Source organism: Brassica rapa, chromosome A01, assembly GCF_000309985.2.
Source record: "Brassica rapa cultivar Chiifu-401-42 chromosome A01, CAAS_Brap_v3.01, whole genome shotgun sequence".
Classification (NCBI taxonomy): Eukaryota; Viridiplantae; Streptophyta; class Magnoliopsida; order Brassicales; family Brassicaceae; genus Brassica; species Brassica rapa.
Genome location: NC_024795.2, coordinates 23,437,524 through 23,459,134, shown reverse-complemented (window position 1 = coordinate 23,459,134; position 21,611 = coordinate 23,437,524). Strand labels below are relative to the sequence as shown.

Genomic DNA, 21,611 nt, shown 5'->3' with positions numbered 1-21,611 from the left:
TGTTTGGAGTAGCCGCCGCCACTGTTATTTGCATCAATTGTCCCTGCGCCATATTTAATTATGTTAATACTTAATATACAGCCAAAGCTCAATGATTGCTAACCAAACCGGTGATCCTGAAATATTTGTTGGCAAAGAAGATAGAAAGGTGCATTTTTTTTCACTGTAATGGCGAATTTATGTACATATATGCTGAGGTTGATGTTTAAAGCTTGTACTGATATCCTCTCTCTTTTCTTGACATACACAAGTGCCAAGAAAAAGATTTGTTTATTCATCATAAAACTATATATTCTATCCATTTAAAAAGCGTACATAATAAAATGAGGCAGGGCACCATAGTTTGTTTTTCCCATGTAAATAATATTCTTACACTATTTAAAGCATTTGATAAATAAAATACACTATTTATATCTTTATATATATATTTTATATTTTTTTTAAAGGTTTACCATTTATTTACAGAGTTTTTTTGGTTTTTTTTGGGGTACAAAGTTTATTTACATGGATACCGACCAATATCAAACTTACGAGCTAATTATACATTATGTAATCAAAACCAAAACACCAATACCGAAACTAACCAGAAACAAACCGAAACCCAAAGAAAGGGTCAAGATCCTGATACAGCAAAGGGTGAAGTAGTAACTGAGGAAGAACCCATTGTGGATTGGCTAAGCAACACATTCTTCATTTCCTTGTACGACCTCAACTCTTCCAACGCATCCGCTGTTGTCTTCGCCGCCAGAGCAATCCCCGACGCTGTCATAGACGCCGCTGCCACCTCGTGAGCCCCTGCAGGTTTCTTGTTGTTGTTGTTCCAGTAAATCTCAGGTATGGAAGATTCAGAGACGTCTTGTCTGAGAGGCGGAGCTTTCTTCAGCATATTCACAAGAGTACCAACTGCAGCATCTTGTGACTTCTTTGGGTAGGAGCCGCTTGACTCAAGTGGTGGTTCATGTATATCTCCTCTCTGGTCGAAAGACCCTGGTCTGCAATAATAAAGCAAGATCAGTTTCATACAAGCAGTTCCAAAATCAAAGTGAGATTCGTAACTCTTTTAGAACATACCTGCTGCTAGGATCAGTAATCTCGTCATACTCAACATCAAACGGGCAAGGGAAGTCATTATCATCAAAATCTTCTTGGTATGATCTACTCGAACTTCGAGAAAACGATATCCTCGGTGAGCTGTTGGTAGACAGCCTCACTCCAGAGCTCCTCCTAAAGTCTTCTCTCCCATAAAGAAACAGCTAAAAGAGAAACAAAAAAACAATACATAGGTTCAACCACATGATGAAGATAAAAGATACAACACGTGGAGAGAGAGTTAGTTAACCTTCTCCAACCCTGCTCCAGATTCAACAGCACCACCACTGTTCCTCACAGGCTTCAAAGAAGCCTGTCTCAACAGTTTCAAACGAGGAGAAGGCGCCACCAAGTTTTGCTTGGACTCAAAACTAGGAGCCGGGATTCTAACAGGAGCACTCTCAGTACGCGTGATGCCTCTCGAGACAGGTCCTGAAGGAGAGCAAGGAGGGGAGAAGTCTCTCTCTTCATCCTTCCTACGACCAGTAGGTATATCAGGAAGACGACGAACCAACGCCTGCGAATCCGACCGCGTAGGAGACGGCGAGCAAGAAACCGAAGGCGGAGGAGAGGAGGCCTTGAACCTATCGAAACTCCAGCTATGCCGCCTCTGAAACGCCAGCAACGGAGGCGAACCGTAAGAGAGAGGCAGAGAAGGGAACCTCTTCAACGGATCAGCCAAAGGACTCCCAACGTAGTCCGTTATAAACGTCGGAGAGACAGGAGCCGAGTGTTCACAGCTCACGTCAGAGAGAGAGCGATACATCACCGACATGCAAAGCCTACCGCAGACGGTGTCAACCGGAGCAAAAGCGAACTTCTGCATCTCCGCCTCTTCTCTCCGAGTGAACGGCTCGACAATGGTGGGGACCTTAGGGACGAGCTTAAACTTGCAGATCTGTCCGGAGGAGTTGAGTTCCCGGAAGATCTTGTAAGCAGGCAAAAGCCTAACCATCACAAAGAGTGATCTCAGCAGCAAAGTCGCTTTCTTATACATCACTTGCAGCTTACTGTTACTACTACTCGACCTGGAAGCAGCAGCTTCCCTACCCTTTCTGTTATCGTACTGCACCAACCACCTCTCTATAACTTGCTCGTTCTTTGTCTCACACGCTAACTCATCTTGATCTGACAAACTCATCTGAAATGGTTGTCTCGCTACAAGAACTACATCGACGACCAGAGGCTCGAGGCTGCTTCTGCGGCCGATGTCGAAACTCTCTAAGGCTGCAGGGCATTCTCTGAGGGCTAGGTTGAACCATTTGTCGCGGGGCCTGACGCTAGAGGAAGATGAGGAGGAGGAGGAAGGGGAAGGGGAGCAGATCATCTGGTCGCCGCTGAAGTTTCGGGAAGACATGAAAGGAGTCCTTGATTCGAGGATGATGTGGAGGCTTTTGGCGAAGAACTCGAATATGATCTGCTCTGCTTTAGCACCTTCTGAATTGCTGCTACTCCTGTTCATCTTTTTTGGGTCTGAAGACACTGTTCCTGGGAATCATAACTAAAAATTAACTAATCGAACAGAACACAATCTCCAGTAAAAACCTTAACTTTAAGGATCATCTACAAAACCCAGAACAGAGTATATAAAACCCAGAACAGAGTATACAGAACCCAAGACCTAAACTTTAAACATCATATACTTATCGACTCACCACCGATTCCTTTCCTCGCCTGTGTCGCTCCTTTAAACTTCGAAGACTATCTTCGTCTTCTTCTTTGAACTGTTTTTTTGGTATTTTTTCACGATTTTATCGGCGAAATTGGAGAACCCTAAGGATGAAAAAGGAAAAAAAGGAGAAAACTTTCGATTACTAAATCTGGAACCTTGTTTTGTGTTGCGGTTTCAAATCCTTAGAAACCGAAACTGAATCGAATCAAGTGAGGTTTTGTCGACTTTCGAACTTCAAACACTTTGCTCGTTCTATTCTTACTTTGTTTATTCAGAGACGGTGATGATATGATATCTTCTTCATGACTCGTTCGATACACACTTATACTTTCAATTTTTTTTATTTAATTTGTTTTTTTTTTCTTCTTTCAAATTTATTATTTTTGCTTTTGGAGTGGGTCATTCTTTAGGTAAGGGAAGTTACGAATATACCAATTATGGCTCCAAAGTGAAAACCTTTTTTTTAAATCGTTTGATTGGCCAATCAAAAAATTGTTATATTTAGTAAAATGTTATTAAGGAAAATCTGTTGCAACTGACTAAAAGAAATTGATGCAATTGATTTAGTTTTGTCATTGCATGAGATATGGATGTATAATAAATGTGTTTCTAGAACATTATTTTATATGATACATTGACTGAATATAAACCAAATTCATTAGATAATAAAGTCAATATTTCCTTAAAGAAAGAGTTAAGTAGCTATAAGATATTTACCATTGAACCAACTCCATTTTGCTCAACTAGTTTGCTTTATCTAAGGTTTTGATATGTTTTTGTTGTTAATTCATAAGAGAATATATGTTTTCTAGATAGATTAAAGTTAATGACAGTGGCTTTGGAAACATACAAAATTTTGAAAAATATCTTTTTTTTTACTTTTTTCTAATACCTTAAAAGTAATGATAATAGCTTTGGAACATATACACCTTTGGAACTATTTGATTGCTAATTAGAAGGAAAGGGAATATAAGAACCTTTCAACATTTTTATTCATCTTCTCAAAATATGGGACCATGGATGACATGGCCATGGAGACCGAAGAGGCATGGAAGGCTATATTTGAAATCTAATAGCTTTTGACTACGTCTCTAGAGATTTTCATTTATCAGTTTTCTTGATCCATAACAACTAACTTGTTATTTTCAGAGATTCGTTTTATATTTCTTGTTGTGGAGTTTTGTCGTTGATTTTGTTAGAAACCGAAGGTTTAAGCAAAACCAACCTTTTGTTTCTAACAAAATCTTGAGAGTCTTGGTTTTTGGTGGGTGTTGAAAATTTGAGTTAGGAACGTAAACCTTATATACTATCAAGAACGTTTAAACATGACATTTATTAGGTTATTTAAACACTTTTGTTAGGACTTAGGAGGTTCTCAAGAGTTCCTTAAATTCAAAATAAATATGTATACTAAATCATAGAATGGAACTTGATTGGCCTACGATAAAAGTAGCTTTGAGTAGAAAAATAAAAACAAAATACATTTAGTAGCGCTTGAACATAGATTCCCCAAAACGTCGTATGTGGGTTTGTTATTATCATTCAGTTACATTGGTTTTTTCTGGGGAGCGGACTCTGAGATTTTGGAGATCTTAGACGATTTAATAAAGATTTTAATAATTTGGAAGTCTAAAATTTTATTTTTACAAATTTTGGGATCTATCTATATATAATTTTTTTCAAAAACTTTGGGGGCGTAACAAGATCGGCCTTAACCCACTATCTATATATCTGGTTGCATTCAGGGGCGGATGTACATAGGTGACTACGAGGGCACGTGCCCCCCACTACTTAAAAAAAATTATATGTATATTAATTAAATATAGTTATGTAATAATTGGTCAAGAAACAAAGCTTTATATTTTCAGCTTAAACAATCTATAACACATTATTATATGACATAAATCTATTGTAGCCCAAAATGAATATAAGTTCAGTTTTAAAAAGTTCAATCGAAAGCTAAAGGAAATAATAATGAAGTTGAAATCTACCTAATTACACTACACCCAGAACTAACTACACCCACGTTTTTCTATGTCTTCTTCCTAATCACAAAAATTTAAACACCGCAGACAAAAAGATTGAAGAGTTCAAGAGAGAAACTAAAAGGTAAAAGTTTAACCGTAAAACTAAATGAAATTTTGATTTATATGATTAAAGTAATAAGAAATTATGAGAACGTAGAAACTATAATAATGTACTAATTTTTTTTTCATAGAAAATTTTAATGGAAAATATTTCAAGCCTAATTTTTTTTTTTGCATTTACGTCTGAAAACTCTAAAGATGATTTGTCATTTCAAAAAAAAAAAACTCTAGAAATGATTTAAAGAATTTATCTAGTGATCCTGGAAATAGAAATATAATAAATGGATATCCAAAATATGAAATTTCCTAAGATAATTTTGTAAGGATTTGTTTTAGTAATGAAACATTTTTTTTTAAATGAGTTGATTAGAATTTTGTGCCCCCGATTAATAGTAGTTCTACATCCGCCACTGGTTGCATTCTCGACTTCTCTAACCCACTCATGTGCCACAAAAGAGAGTGAGTGGAAAAACATCATTAGTGTTGAAGACAGAACCACACATACATAGGGCTTGTGTAGCAGGTAACCGTTCTCGTGGGTCTTTTGGAAGTAACTTCTTCGCAAAATCCTTCGGAGTTCTTGCTCAGAATCTCTGCCATGGTTTAAGCAAGAAATCCGGTTTCTTCTGTAATATCTATGTAGTAACAACAAAAAAAACAAAATTAATAATTTAACAGGAAAATGTTTAGAAAACACCAAAAAAGTGGAATTCAAACTACACCCCTCCTTAAACACACTATCTTCTGTTTTGTCCCAAAAAGGTCCTCTTTCACATAGTAATATACTAATATAGATGTGAATCATGTGATTACACCAAGTCACCAATGCTCCACACATCCTGATCTGCGCTTTAGTATTTAGAGAGCAACATAGTACATGTTGGCTGTTGCCAACAATGTCATCAAATCTTTCTCTATGAAAATAGTAAATTTATTTTTACTAATTACCACACAAACACAGAATAAGCAATTACTGCTTTGTTCATACTTCATTTTTACTTTACCTGGCTTAAAGAAATCCTAGAAAATATTTTTAAATTGTTAATGCATAAAATAATAAATATGAAAAAGCTACATTCTTGAAATTCATCCTACTGTACATTAATTAAGAAGTTACTTAAGTGATTTTTGCTTAGGTGTCGTTCATATGTGAAGTTTAGAATTAATTCTCTTAATTTGATTGGTTGTTGGTATTTGAATTTTTATTTATTTAATTAAAAGTTTAAAAAGAAAACTAACCGTAGAACTACCTACTCTAATCTATATTACCATACAAATTATTAAACCTTTTAAAGATAGAAAAATCCTACTATACATTAATTGAGAAGTCACTTAAGTGATTTTTGCTTAGGTGTCATTCATAGGAGAAGTTTAGAATTAATTCTCTTAATTTGATTGGTTGTTGGTATTTGAATTTTTATTTATTTAATTAAAATTTTAAAAAGAAAACTAATCGTAGAACTACCTAATCTAATCTATATTAAGATACAAATAATTAAACATTTTAAAGATAGAAAAATTAAAATAATTTGTTTATAGAAACAATTAAATATCATATATTACTTTATAGAAATGATGAATATACATATAAATACATATGATATGATAGAAATAATTTTTTTTAACACTGGTTAATTATGCTATTACAAACGATTTTAAAAATATTTCTATTAATAGTGGATACAATAAATCATAGATTACAAAAAACTAAATAACCTAAACCTAATGATATTTTTTTACACTCAAAATATGTATACTTTCTCTAAAAATGTGTCCAACGAATGCAAAACACTAAAATATACAACTTAAAAAAATCAGTCATTTTTCAATGACAAATGTTGATAGTATAGTTGAATTATCACTTTCAAAAATGATTAAAGTATTTTTACATTTAAAAACAGAAAATATATGGTAAGTATTTAAAAATAATATTAATAAATGAAATAATAATAATATAATTATTATAACTTTGATTATAATAAAATTATATGGTAAATCACTTAAAATAACATTAATCAATGATATTTTTATCATAATGTAAATTGAAAGTGGAAACAAAATATTAATACGAGACTAGAGTTAAGACTATATTGATATTGTTTTGATTATAATAAAATTGACATGCTTATTGTTGTTGTAATAGGAAAAAAAAGAGGATATATAAATAAAACATGATTAAAGAGTAATAAAACTTGTTTGTTCCTTTTTTGGTTATTTTATACTTTACATACTTATTTTTTTTTTGTTTGCCTGAATACATGTGTTTTACATATTACTATAATTGTTTTAGGTGTTTTCCTGCACCATGTGCATTGATAAAAATTTAATATTTAAATAATATTTAAAAACCAAATTTTATCATTGTTTTCTATTTTATTATTTTCTTTTCAATATTTAATGTAAATTTTGATTTAAATGAAAATAAAATTAAGATTAAATAATTAATTTTTCTTATTTAAAATTATATTTATATATATATATAATTTAAAACTATAATCTTAGATATATTTTTATCTATTTGTTTTGATATAAAAGTTGTATAATTATGAAAGAGTAAAACTAAAATTGTTTCTAAAATTTGTAGATATATAAGAAGGCTAATAATATTATAATTAATTAAAAAAATTGTAAATTCTTTTTAGTAATAAAATTGTATATGTATAAAATTAGAAATAAATACTATTTCTAAATTTATAAAATTTTATCATATTTTTTTTATTATGTTCTTTAATGTCATATTTGAATATATTTACTTTAATGATAATATATAATTTACTATCATATTTTAAAAAATTTAACAAAAATATAAATAAGCATTAATTGTAATTATCCATGTCACATTTAATCATAAGTCATGTCACCAATTCTAATATACCATGTTATATTTATTTAGTTAGTGAAAATGATTATACATAAGACTTGTGTCAAAATCACTTTGCAAATAATATCTCGGAGATTAATTAGTTTCAACTGTTTTTATAACATGAAGAAAAATTAAGTAAGGAAGATCAATATAGATGATAAGTTCTAAAATTGAGATAGTCGAAGAAGGAAAATATAAAGTAAATTGATTAAAAAAAATATTTACAAAACAATGATATGTATTTTTTGGCAAAATAAACTTTTACATTGTATGATAACAAATTTCTAAGAAATTTTACACAAATAGAATCATGTTATTTTGATGTAATAAAATATTTAATGAATCTCGGATTAATATTAAGTATACCTGTCTAAAATAGTGACATCATGTTATTTAAAATTGTAGATATTATTTTTTGGATATATAATTAGTTACATATTTAACTCAATATGTATGTATTAAAGTAACTTTTAAAAATAATATTTTTTAAACAGTGTTTGATAAGAGAGTGTGATGATTGGAGAAAATTTAAGGATACATTTGTTTAGCTAACCAATTGTGAATGTTATGTTAAACGCTAAATAAAAAATGTGAGAAAATGTGATTTTTGATTTGACAAAATTATGGAAATTTTGTAACTACTTCTAAATTAAATAAAGTGTTAGACAAAATAATGCGAAAATAGAAAGTGCTATAAAATAACTTTTTGTTCATTAATCTTTAATTTTTTTTATTAATCACAAATTATGTTACAAAAAACAAATTTGGAAACTTATATTAAAATTTAAAGAATTATCACTATATTATAATAATTTTCTAAGATTATACAAGACTAAGATTTTTGATTTTCAACTATTTTAAATGAAAAGGTTATTTTTAATAGTTATGATTATTACTCAAAATTATAAAATTATAAATATAATATATAATTTTTATACAATGTTTATATCCACGAAATCACGGATAAAAGAAAATTTAATTATCCATAATGAAAAGAGGCAAAAGGTTTTTTTTTTTTTTTTGTGTCTTGAGGCAAGAAAGTTAATTACCCATAAAATATTGACAAAAACAAAAAAAAATTACATAAAATTTTACATTAATGAAACGCGCCGACCGTAGGATATTTTGGGCATTTGGTTTTCAAAATAAAAAATGAAAGTATATAATTCAACATAACGGATTAAAATGAATCATTGTAAAGGATGCGCCCACGAGGAAGAAGATATAGCCGTTTAGAGAGAGAGCGATTGATCTTAGCTTGAACGGTACGCTTTTGAATCCGAAATTGAAATTAGAGTTTTGTTTTGATTCCTATTTACTTGCGATGGTTGTTTTTTTTAGGGTTTGAATCTATGGGCATCCATTAGATTCTTCTCCGTTACTCTGGTTTCTCTCACCTTCCTTTGTCTTTTGTCAATTACAGAGAAAAAAATCGCAATCTTCCATGGATGCAGACTCCGATTAGTGTATGTTTAATGGTTTCTTTGAGAAAAGGTATAACAATAATCTCACCCCATACGAAATTGATCACGAAGCTTCTAGAAATTATTCTCAAGCCAGTTCTTGCTTTAATTCTTTTGATATATATATATTTTTAATTTCACAAATTGATGTTGCGTATCTTTCTTGTGCAGCAGAGCAGAGACTTAGTTTAGTGTTCTTGGTTCTTCTCAAAGGAATGCACATATTGGCATATACATGCATATGCATACCATACATACATGCATTCATATGCATACATGCATTCATACATTCATATGCATACATACCTATATGCACACATACATACTTGCAAACCTGTTTATTTCTGTAGATTCACACTTACTTTCCATTCGTCTTTCTTTCTTTGTTAGATTTTGTTTAGCTTACACTTTTTGATCCTCTTCTTATTTACATGCCTGTCTGCTTCTTTTATTGTGGCTTGCGTCCTTGACTCTTTGCTTCTTTGTTCCTTATTTTCTGTTTTGATTCATTGCTGATTGCTCCGTTTAGTTACTTTTTTTCTTCATTTGTTGTCTACTTTCTTTGCTTCCTGCTCTGGGTGCGTCGTTGCTGTCTTTGTCTCTTCATTGCTTTCTTGACTCTTTGTTTTCTTCTTTTACTTTTGTCCTTGACTCTTTACTAGTTTCTTGCTTGCTTCCTTTCTTACATGCTAACTTCTTCTTCACATACTCAACTTGTTTAACTTCTCTACTTACTTTCCTTAACTTCCTTCCTTACTAACTCTTTAGTTCGCCTTCTCAGTTGTTGTTCCTATAGTATCTAAACATAGTTTCAGGTTACTCTGTGAATCATCGTACACACCACAGATGGCCCTGAGCGTTACTTAAGAAAAAATCCTTCTCTTCATCAACATTGCTGCCACATATAACCATCCCTTAGCTGAATCAGATAAGGTACCAGCGTCTTAACACATTTTAAATAATCATCCAGTCAGTGTAATTCAACTTTCTTCTTCTTTTTTTTAGCAGATTGAGACTCGTGAATGGTCATATTCCATGAAAAATATTGCATCAAACTTTGGTTCTTGTTGTTGTTTCAGGAGGTAGGCTTTCTCAATGTTACAAATCGTTCCTGTTGCACAAGTGTTGTTTTGAGCTCTCTTTTTTCAGTTTCTTTTTGTTTGTGGAGTCACTTTGCAATGTTCAAAACTTTTTGTGGATCACATTCTCTTAGAACATGCGTTATCACAATATATGTTGTCCTCTGTAGGTAATTCATGATTACTTTTACTGCCTGTTGCAGAATTTTATGCCAACAACTCAAGACAGGGGCATAAATGGACGGAGGAACTTAGCTTCAAACTACACTGGTGACTGTAGTTTGTGTACTAATAAATACTCTTACACTTATGTTGTTTCCCCTTTCCTTAGATTAAGCTCTTTGTTATTTTCAGATGCCAATAAGGGAAGAAGTAGAGCTTTTAAAAGGCAGAGTGGAGCTAATCACATAATAAGAGGTCTTAAAACTGCTTCGCCTGCTCCTAACAAAGCAATAAAAGACACAGTACCTTGTTCCATAAAGTAAGCCTTGTGCAGGTATGGTCTTCCTAAAGCGTTATTCTTTTTTGGCAGGGAGTCTAACCCTGTAATTCCTCTTAAGTGTACATCTTCGTCTAAGGATGTACCTGTATCAGATTATGTTGTGCAAAACGATATCCAATATGCAGTAGATGGAACTTCTAAGAGCTCACAGCAAGATCAGTGGTTATTGCCACTTCTAATTGCGGTAGCCAGTCAAGGTATATTTGCTCTTCATCTCTGTTGCTTTAAGCGTCTTTTTCGATCTCGTGCTTTCATTGTCAGCCTCAGGCCAACCTTTCTTTCTCAGAATATATGAATGCAATGCTTAATCACTGTTTTTTTATATTTTGTTCACAATCCAGGCTGAAATTGTGATGATCCACTCAAAATACGCTTATTCAAAAGTCAAGAACATGTGGCCAAATGTTCATGCTCACTGGGGGTGTTTACTCAAAGCATATAAGTCTTTGTTTAATGAGTGTTATTAACTTATTATCGTTAAGTCTTTGGCTAGAATGCAGACTCATTGATTATACTTGCGCGTTTTATAGGTACTACATTGTCCTCTTTGGTGCCTCAACTCTCAAGTAGTCTTGGTATCTTCTCTCAGGTATATATTTTTATTTACATATTTGTTAGTTGTTACCACACACCATTTAATAAGATAGAAACCATAATTTTGTTTATGATTGGTTCAGAGCTTAAATCACCGAAAAAAGGAATATGCGTAAGTTAATTTCCACTTAAACTTTAGTAATTCAAGTGCTAAATTGAAACCATTTTTGGGTTTAGTTAAGAATCTAAGTGTTTAGATGCATAAACATATCATGGACTACATATATTATCTTACAATTTTGACCGTAAGAGAGTATGCTTCTTTGTGCAATATCTATTCTATTAAAATGGAAGCAGTCTTGATAAATCTACTTATAAAGGTTGTTTGGACCTTTTATTTTTTTTTTTTTTTGGTCTTTCTTATATATTATATGTTATTCCTATTTAATATCACTTTGTTATCAGCAAAATAAATATTATTAATTGGGTTTTGGGCGTTTAACTTAAAAAATATAATTTAACTGATACAGCCCATTCAGAAAAAAAATTATAAATCGAATTAACTTTTGTTACAGAAAAAAAATTAACCAAATTAACTTTAGACCCATTTTTTCAAAATCCCAAATTATGAAGACCATTTTATACATAAATACATATAAATGTAACATAATTTAAATTGTATGGATTTCTAATAATAAAATATATGTCACAAACTGATTTTTTTTTTTAAAAAAACTGATAATAGTTTGATAGAAAATTAAAAAAGGAAAAAAAAAATACTTGCTTCACTATTTTGGTAGATTGATAATTAATATATTTATAAATAAACTTAACAATATTTGTTAAAAGAAATTTCTTATACAAGTCAAATATATATTAATATATCAAAAATTTATAAAACAAAAAACAAATTATATTTTTTCTCAGTGGGTTAATAACGGTCTTTTTGATTTTTAGATACTTTTACTATATTCATTTTATTATATTCTATTCCACTATATATGAGTTACTAGATCTTACGGTTCGACCACAAGTCTGATTCGGATACGAAAACTCAATGAAAACATTGTACCCGACTGAAATAATAATAATAAAACAGCTTTAAATATTTTAGATATCTAATAATAAACATAAATTCATTTAATATTTGAGTTTACGGTCACCAAAAAAATACCCGCGCTTCTTAAGCGCGGGTCAAAATCTAGTTAGTAGCTTATTTTTCCACACCGTTTCGTATCCGAGAGGGAAATGGCTAACGCTACCTCCTTTTTCTCCCACCATCGACGCAGCTTCGTTGAGAAAGGAGCTCTCTTTCAACAGACTCCGCCGTCAAAGGCTCAACGACGGCCCTTAGGTGGATTCTTCGTAGCTGTCCCGATCTACTTTGGAATCTCGTTCAGAAACTCTTGCGTTTAAGACATGTACTCGTCTCTCCAACCTCTCAACTGCTTCAGAAAATGTTACGTGATTGAGTTTCTTACATTGTAAATGTGATTCAGGTTAGAAGAGAAAAATGTCTCTTGAGTTGTAACGGTGGTGAACTACAAAGAAGCGATGAGCTTAAAAGGGTAATTTTGATTCTGCCATATTTTGATTGGGGACAAGAACTGTTTTTAAGAAGCTGATGTTATCTGATGGCAGCTAAGGAGTCCTTGAAAGTAGGTGATATAATTTATAGACAATGATGCGCAGCCGCCTGCCTAGAAAGAAAGCTTTCATTGCAGTGAAGAAGAGCACAAATTCGTTTGCAGTTTGGTGTCATACAAGGTATTGAATTCTATGAACTCTTGGTTTGTTTTTAATGCTATTAAGATTGATTGATCTAAACTGTGGGTTAATTTTAATGCAAGGATGCAGCTATTATTGTTATGAATAAACCTCTTGGTATGGCTGTTTAAGTAAGTCATATATACTACATGCTTTCTGAGAATTGATCTTGCACAGGGAGGAACTGGGGTCAAAGCCAGTATTGATGAACTACATGTTGCCGCTTGCTTGACTTTTGATAAATCAGACTCTCATCGGCTGGTTAGGAGGGGAATCATAGTAATGTACTAATTAGAAAATGTATCAAAATGTACACGGAACCTGAAAATAATGTGATGTTTAAAATAAATATGTTAATCTGAAAGAATATAATGAATATCTTGGGTAATGGCAAAAATGGTGTATTTATTAGGTGCACAGACTTGACAGAGACTGTAGTGGACTTTTGGTGTTGGGAAGAACACAAACGGCTGCAACACTTTTTCATTGTATATTCCTCGAGAAAACATCTGGTGCATCCGCATATGTAAAACCTCTCCTTAAAGTGGACAGGTTTCAGCATGCTATCACTGAATACCGAGTGATTGAATTTTCACCACTTGGTTAGTGTCACAAATACCTTTTGTTTTACTTTGACGACAAGTTCCTTTTGCCCACACAAACGGAATTGAACATATTACTGTTCTTTTGCTATCAGGTATGCTTGCTTCATCGTCCCTCAATGAACAGGGACTACATCGAGTGATGGCTCAATGAACAGGAACGACACCGTCCTCTTTCCTTTGGTATCTCAAGGAGTCTTGGTATCTTCTCAGTCTCAGGTATATATTTAGATTTACATTTTTGTTACCACACACCAGTTTTAGATTTACATTTTTGCGGGAGCAGTTGGCGATACGACAAAAAAAGCGCTTTGCGTAAGTTATTTCCCCTAAAACTTTAGAACTTGAAGTTCTAAATTGAAACCATTTGGGGCTTAAGTAAGAATCTAAGTGTTTAATTGCATAATCAGATCATAGAACTCTAAAATGGAAGAGTTCATGTCCATGTCAAACCATGGAACTTTGAAATGGCAGAGACACAAAAAGAGTCCAAAATTATGTTCTCATTAGTAGTCTCAGAAACAGAAAAGTACTTGTATGTCACAGTGTTCTCATTCGCTTGATTATTTGGAGTAGCTTTGGAAACTTCAAAAAGGGTCAAATTTAAATTTACTTGTGAGGCACTTTAGGTATCTGACATCACTCTAGAGCTGAGACTATGTTCCACTTGTGGGAGTAGTTATGAGAACTAAGTAGATACCATTTCGCTTATCTTTGCTACTCACATGTCCTAATAATAGTTGCCTTTCTTTTTTATTCAGTTTCTGCTGCAGTGAATTCAAGTCCCATCTCAGAATTATAGTTGGAGCAATCAAATTTCTTTTCATTTTCATAGTTCACAGAAATGCGAAAGTGAAAGAATAAACTTGAAATGTAGTGATTTATAAACTCTCTCTTTTTCGAAGTTCATTTTTGAAGGGATGGTGTTCTTTTAATCTAATAATGTGTGTTTATTTTTATCTTTAGGTGATGGTTATTAGAAGTATTGGAGTCAAAATTCCTCCGGAAATCAGCGCAGAAGAAAGTCGTATAATCATTACAGATCCTGTCAAGAGATTGAATTTATAACTTAGCTCTTGAGGAGGTAGTGAAAAATGGTTACACGGTTCATCTTTGGAGAAACTACTTCACTAGCTATTGTTCATCTCCTGATTAGATATATAATATACCTTATTCATGTTTCATAGGTGTGTGACGTGTGTCTCGTATCTTAGCTCGAAAGTTGTGAGCATAACAGAAGCTCCTGATGGCCTTAGGTTTATTTCCTGTGAAGAAAAGCACCATTGTTCCGTGCAGGTACGAGAGTGGAATCAGTGATATGGTACTATTGCCTTAGTAAGAACGTTTCCTGACCTTTGTGGCAAATGCTTGCCACTGTTTCTTCTGGAGAAGCTCTTGCAGTACGAAGTTGGAAGACGTAGAGTGTCCCTGTTCAAGCTGCATATGGCGTAGAGGTGGAGGTATAGTATGAATCTTTTGAGACTGTTCTGTTTGAAAAATTCAAGTGGAAGACAGTCCGTAAGATCCAGAGCAGATGGTTTGCATGAATTACGGAGAGTATGCGAACCAGAAAGTTAGGAGCTTAGAAGCTGAGTATCCAACGTTTATGTACGCCATGCCTATGACAAAGACAAAAGTGTTCTTTGAGGTTTGTTTCTTCTCTCTTTCTATTACAATCGTCACCACGAAAGTTCCGTTGCTCATCACCTGGAATCCCTTGCAGGAGACATGTCTAGCCTCAAAAGATGTCATCATGCCCATTGATTTGCTAAAAACGAAGCTCATGTTAAGAGGTAAATCTATAAAAGGCAAAAAAGTAAAGCTTGACTTTGTTGAACAACAATGAAAAACTTCTGTTGGTTGGCTTTGTTAATTACATGAATGGTCTTATATCCCAGTCGGTGGTTCCTTGCCAAAAGAATCTCGCCTTTGGTGCTGCAGCTAGCATGGTACATCCCGCAACAGGTAGTAAGAGTTACTAAAACATCTTTTTGTTGTCTGCACTATTCCTGATTTAACTTTCTTTATAAACAGGCTATTCATTTGTGAGATCTTTGTCTGAAACTCCATAATACGCATCAGTCATCGCGGAGGTACTAAAACATGATACTTACTTTCTTCACCAAACACATCAACAGAATGGTCAGATACTCCGCCCAGGTGATGTGTTGGTTCTTCCAAGAAACGTCCACCAAAAATGATGAAAAGTGTTATATACATGTACCATACCGAATAAGGTATTACAGTTTTGACCTTGTTTTGAATCTTGATATGACAATGTATATGCCAGAGAGTTGGGAGTGCAAGAAGTACTTGCATCATTTAACTAACAAAGCTTCAACATTCAGGTATTCAGTCTCGTTCTTTTTATCATGTCTTACATTTCCCCCCTATGATTTGCAAGAAGAACTTGTACAATCGAAATCACAACGGCTACGCTATCCACATAAAGTGTGATCGTTGTGATTTCAGAACACCTTGCATACATTCATGTGTTCATGCATACATGCATCAGTAACATGCATACATACATACATATATCTTTGCTTTTTTTTTTGGTCCACAGAAAGTGTGATTGTTGCAATTTCGAAACATAATGCATATGTTCATGCATATCTGCATCATTACTAACATCCATACATCATATATATTTGATTCCTTGATGCACATAAAGTTTGATTATTGTGATATGGGAACACATTGCATACATTCATGCATTCATGCATATATATCTTCTTCTTTTTTGGGTAAAGTCATTCATGCATATTTGATTCCTTGATTTCTTGTTTTGTTCTTTTATTTTAACGGTGCTTCTTTTCTTACTTCCTTACTGGTCAACTTGTTTACTTCCTTCTTTGATTCATATGCTTTGTTCATTACGTGTTTCTCTGCTTAGTGGTTTGTTGCTTCCTTGATTTTATTTTAGATCATTGCTTGCTCTACTTCTTTTTTTTTGGGTAAAAAACCTTTTTTTTTATTTCTCCCTTTTGCGTTGTTTGCTTCTTTGATCTCTTCTTTTCAATGCTTACTTTCTTTGTTTTTTCTTTTGCTTCCTTTGTTCTTGAACTAATTTTTATATACAGCTCTCGAATTATTATTTTTAATTTATCATTACTATCGTACAACTTATGTAAGTTTTAGTTTATATGTATGCAAATTACGTTTTATAACACTAATAAGTTATACAAAATCCGGTATCCTAAAATATTGGTTATATAATTTATGTAAGCTCTAATTTATATGTATGAAATTATGTTCTTATAGTTTAGTTATATATAAGGGCAATTTTCTCAAATAATCATTTTTAAGTTTTTGTCATAAAAATAACCCTTAAAAATGACCAAATAGTCTTTTTTTTTTTTTTTGAAATTTTTCATATTTATTTTTTATTATTTTAAATTTGAAACCATATCCCTAAAACTCCACCCCTAGGGTAAAATGTACTTTTACCATTTAATGAAATTTTTTTTGTCATTTTTTTCAATAAGGATTAGTTTTTTGACAAAAACTTAAAAAAGAACTATCCTAAGAAATTTTTCTATATTATATATATTACCATGTGTTCTAAATATTAATTATATAATTTGGAATTATATAATTTGAAAAAATAAAATTGATAATAACATAACTTATTGATGATACCCACTTAGAATTCAATTGGTCAATATTCAGTAAAAAACTTTATTAGTACATTTAAGTATATACTAGGTGATTTTTCCGTGTTCATGCACGGATACAAACATTTATGTAATGATTGAATTAAAACAATTGATTAAAAAAATTCTTTGTTTATAACTTTTAAGTTAATTTTTAATCTCTATAATATTATTTGAAAAGTCATTTTATTTTGTGTTATTATGTTCCCATCTTAATTGGATATATGATTTCACATCTAATATTTTGTATAGTTTCAAATATTTATTTTTGTGTTAAATTATATATATTATTTTAAATTAAAAAATGATTTTTAATTATATTAAAATTGGACTATTATTTTCTTAATTTCATGTTGTTAAGTTCATTTTTTATATTTTATAAATGGGTATATATTGTTTTAGAAAATAGGAAACATAAATATTAAATTAGAATTGCATTAAAAACATAACTTGTAATATTTAAAAAATTCATACAACAGAACACTACTACACACTAAATCTTAATAATTGTTTGATTTGATTTTTCATAATTTAGTATACTGAATTGTATCGATTTTTTTATCACAATTTTTTTGGTTACACTACAAATAAAATAACAAAGCTTCACCCCTTCAGGTATGGCAGTAATGCTTTATACAAAAAAAAATGAGTTTCGATGTGATTTCTGCACATTAATAAAGAAACTTAAAAACTACATTGTGTTACACGTTTAACCGTTTTGTCATGTAAAAAAATATTTTTATAACTGTTCTCAACAGATTTGTAATGAAGTAGTAATTAATATATCTAACGAAATAAGAAATTTGTTGTAATTATTGTTGTAAACTAGTTTGAAATTGGGAACTCCTGAACCTTCCAAACTTACATTAACTGTAAATTGTATATCAGATCGATTTAGATCAAACTATAAAATTAAATATTTGTGAAAACCGAATTCTAAAAAAAAAAGCTTCTCCAGCTTCACTGAAAAATCTTATGCTAGGTGATCGTAAATACTACTCAAACAAGGGAAGGCAAGACTGTCTACACGTTGACAAAACTAATACTATATCAAGTATCGTTACGCGAATCTTTCTGACAAATTTTATGCTGCATGTACGTTTAAGTATGACATTTGTTTCGATATGGGAAATAGTATTCATCTGAAAATCTCTTTTAACGCACTACAAGATATTCATTTTTTTTGGTAATGGGGTTACTACAAGATTATATGCAAAATCTATAACTTGTCATTAGGCTACGGGGCATGCAAAATAAAATATTACCCCTGATGCACCAAGTTCTACAGTACTACAGAGATAAATATGTATCTCGTGACTTTTCATCAACCGCTCGTTAAATTAAAGAGACAAAATAGGTTTAAAAAGCAAAGTTAAAGCCCATTTCTAGTTAGAAAATATGTATAATTCACTTAGATGAGTACTGTGTTTAGTAAGTGGCATATGCAATGGACCAATGGATCATGGGCCTAAGGCCATAAAAACTTGTCTGTTTTTGTTTCCGTACGGTCTTTTATTTAATTGAAAGTATCCGGTTTGCCCAAAAAAAAAAAAAGTTTCTCAGTCAAAGTTGATGAAGTTTGTAGCTTGTCATTGCCGTAAATGAATTATCGTATCAGATACAAATTTTCATATAGAATCAACGAAAACATTGATTAAAAGCAAGTAAACATGGCATCAAATCAGAGATTAAGGTAAGGGAAGATGATGTTATATAACTGGCTCTAGTCAAGGGCTCTAGTCAAGTTGTCTTTAATTTTTAGCTTAAGGTGTTATTAAGCTCTATGGATTGCAAATGTCGTAAATTTTTATTGCTTATAACAAACTTGTAAGAAATTATATAGCTTTTTATGGTTTCATCAAACTTGTAACGAATTTTAAGGCATCAAAATAGTTCAAAAAAGGTTAGGGAAGATTATCACGAACGCAAAAGTCAACGAAATTCAGACGATAACGTTTGTGGAGTAGAGGCGAGATAGGGCAATAGAGCAGTTAACATCTGTTACATTTATTCTTTTCTTTTGGCTTCTTGCAAAACGAATAAATGAATAGATTATATAAAACATTTTTTTTTGGTGTAAATTATATAAAACTTGATAATTCAGAAAAGGGTTCCAATATATGCAAAAAAAAGCTCATCGTTTAGATCTGGAATAATCACTTTTTTTGTAATCTTGGAAAATCATTGCACTGATCAAAAACAATTTTGTATATATATATATATATATATCCTACAAAGAGCATAGAGATATGAAATGAAAAGAACAGTTATCTAAACAACATAGGTCTATCTTTTTACCGTCCACGATAAGCAATTGTAATTCTATTTCTACATATAAAATAAGTTCACTGACCTTATTTGAAATCATCTCCAAGATTAGGAAATTTTACTCGAGAAAACTAACTAAATTTTTGATTTATTAAAAATGCCAGATTTTGTACATATTTTTTAACAGTATAAATAGAATTATGAAGCGACACGGCACATGTAATGAGAAGTACACTATATAATACAGAGAATTATGCACAAACACAGCACTCCTTTACAACTCGCCACATCACTATAGAGATACAACTAGGTCCCTTCCTCATAATTATAATAAGATTCATACAATAACTGGTATCACGTTTATTTATGTTATATTTTTGTATAATATGTAACGGGATATATACAAGTTATTTAGCAACACTAAATTTGTTGACAAAAAAAACACTAAATAAATGTCCCTACAAAAGCATTTTGTATTTGGAAAAGATATGGACGGAGGCACAACATGTACACGAGGACTCATGGCATTGGCTAGGCACTTTCTGGGTCCCAAACTCCGCATCTCATTTTACCACCCCATTTAAGAGATAGAGAATGAACTTTCCAAAACCAACAACTAAATGCTCTTTAAAATATTTAGTTCTTATAGCCCCCCACTAACTAAGTAGCACTAAAGCTATATATAAACACCAATTTCAATCACCCAAGGGAATAAACACAGAGCAAAACATCACAAGAGAAACCAACGCTAAGCTAAAAGAGAATAAAGATGTATTCTGAAGTCTTCCAAGAACATTTCATCTCCAGAAAGTTGCTTCAGCAACTGCCATTTGATCACAACATGCACCAACAAGAAGCTCATGTACCTGACAAGAACAACTTGAGCGGCAACGTTCTCATGGTTCTATCTATCCTTGTCTGCGGTATCATCGGCTCCCTCGGGTTGCATTACGTAATCGGTTGCATATTCAGACGTTCCTCGAGTTTCATGATCGCTGATCCCATCTCTAGCCCGTCAACACCACGTGGCTCAGCAACAGCAAACAAAGGGATCAAGAAGAAAGCTCTCAAGATGTTCCCGGTAATAAAATACTCACCTGAGATGAACCTCTCAGGGCTCGGTGAGGAGTGTGTCATTTGCTTGTCTGATTTCGTAGCTGGAGAACAGGTACGGCTGCTTCCAAAGTGTAATCATGGCTTCCACGTTCGCTGCATCGACAAGTGGCTTAAGCAGCATGTGACTTGTCCGAAATGCAGACACTCCTTGGTTGAGACATGCCAAAAGATCTTAGGAGATGAAGCTGATCAGGTTGTAGCAACACCAACGGAGAGGATATATGTCATGATTGCTCCTCTTGAACGTGAAGCAAGAGTAAACACTTATAGAGAAAACAGCTAGAATACGCCAACAAAAAAATTAGATTTGAACACAGTTTATGTTCCTAGACAATAGGATTCCAAAGTCAAGATACAATGGAGCTTTTTCTTTTTTATTTTTTCTTGAAACCCAAAATGCAAAGAGGATTTATCTTAAGCTTCCCGTGGCATCATAAGTTCATCAACATTTAAATTATTTACTCCTATGAAATACTCAAAATCAAAACCATCATCTACCAAGAAAAGTTTTGATAAATTATTTTTAAAGAATTCACCTGCATATTCATATCACAAACATAGAGTAAAACTAAGTAACTACTACTTTTGAACGGTCTGAAAGTTATGGTTTCTATGAAGCTCAGGGACGCCAGAGTATTGCACGACCAAGCAGAACAAAGAATACATGATGCCATTTAGGCCTGCACTGATCAGTTACAAATCCATCCACATCCACTCATTAACCTTGGTATAGTAACATCTATATGTCTCAAAAACGGTAAGTATATTGGGTAAGACTATGTTATGGATTATTGGTCCTAATGATAAACAAATCAACTCGGTGTGCCTGGAAAGGTATAGGGTAAGGGACCCAACCCGTAATAAGGTCAAGGAAACCCACCTAAGTCACTACGTGAGTGGGTAATAGTCAAAC

The 21,611-nt window shown here is 32.3% G+C and overlaps 2 protein-coding genes and 1 long non-coding RNA gene across 45 annotated transcripts; 2 read left to right on the top strand and 1 right to left on the bottom strand.

Moving 5' to 3' along the window:
* Window positions 1–411: 411 nt before the first annotated feature.
* Window positions 412–4,406, bottom strand: LOC103837855 (autophagy-related protein 13b). Of its 3 annotated transcripts, none has more exons than XM_009114251.3 (4): window positions 2,745–4,406; window positions 1,340–2,571; window positions 1,072–1,253; window positions 412–992 (listed from the first exon to the last, which is right to left on the bottom strand). In XM_009114251.3, the coding sequence occupies exons 2-4, from the start codon at window positions 2,549–2,551 to the stop codon at window positions 614–616; spliced, it is 1,773 nt and encodes a 590-aa protein (XP_009112499.1). In that variant the 5' UTR covers window positions 2,552–2,571; window positions 2,745–4,406; the 3' UTR covers window positions 412–613. The 3 variants fall into 3 exon arrangements, with proteins under 3 accessions (XP_009112499.1, XP_009112490.1, XP_033145969.1); XM_009114242.3 differs by having other exon boundaries at window positions 1,340–2,577; window positions 2,745–4,396; XM_033290078.1 differs by lacking the exon at window positions 2,745–4,406 and having other exon boundaries at window positions 1,340–2,596.
* Window positions 4,407–8,748: 4,342 nt separating this feature from the next.
* Window positions 8,749–18,523, top strand: LOC103837792. 41 transcript variants are annotated; one of them, XR_004457512.1, is made up of 21 exons: window positions 8,829–8,976; window positions 9,135–10,107; window positions 10,183–10,256; window positions 10,457–10,523; window positions 10,608–10,749; window positions 10,848–10,952; window positions 11,097–11,344; window positions 12,579–12,710; window positions 12,789–12,857; window positions 12,931–13,056; window positions 13,140–13,317; window positions 13,469–13,658; window positions 13,754–13,877; window positions 14,625–14,742; window positions 14,846–14,954; window positions 15,051–15,306; window positions 15,382–15,451; window positions 15,557–15,623; window positions 15,693–15,895; window positions 15,949–16,006; window positions 17,930–18,178. It is a non-coding gene; the product is annotated as an uncharacterized LOC103837792 (long non-coding RNA). The 41 variants fall into 41 exon arrangements; XR_004457518.1 differs by lacking the exon at window positions 17,930–18,178 and adding an exon at window positions 11,433–11,461 and having other exon boundaries at window positions 11,097–11,176; window positions 11,286–11,344; window positions 15,693–16,049; XR_004457525.1 differs by lacking the exon at window positions 17,930–18,178 and adding an exon at window positions 11,433–11,461 and having other exon boundaries at window positions 11,097–11,197; window positions 11,286–11,344; window positions 15,693–16,049.
* Window positions 18,524–19,880: 1,357 nt separating this feature from the next.
* Window positions 19,881–21,155, top strand: LOC103837782 (RING-H2 finger protein ATL77-like). Its single transcript, XM_009114159.3, has one exon. It carries the CDS (start codon window positions 20,352–20,354, stop codon window positions 20,979–20,981), a length of 630 nt encoding a protein of 209 aa, XP_009112407.1. The 5' UTR covers window positions 19,881–20,351; the 3' UTR covers window positions 20,982–21,155.
* The last annotated feature ends 456 nt before the right edge of the window (window positions 21,156–21,611 follow it).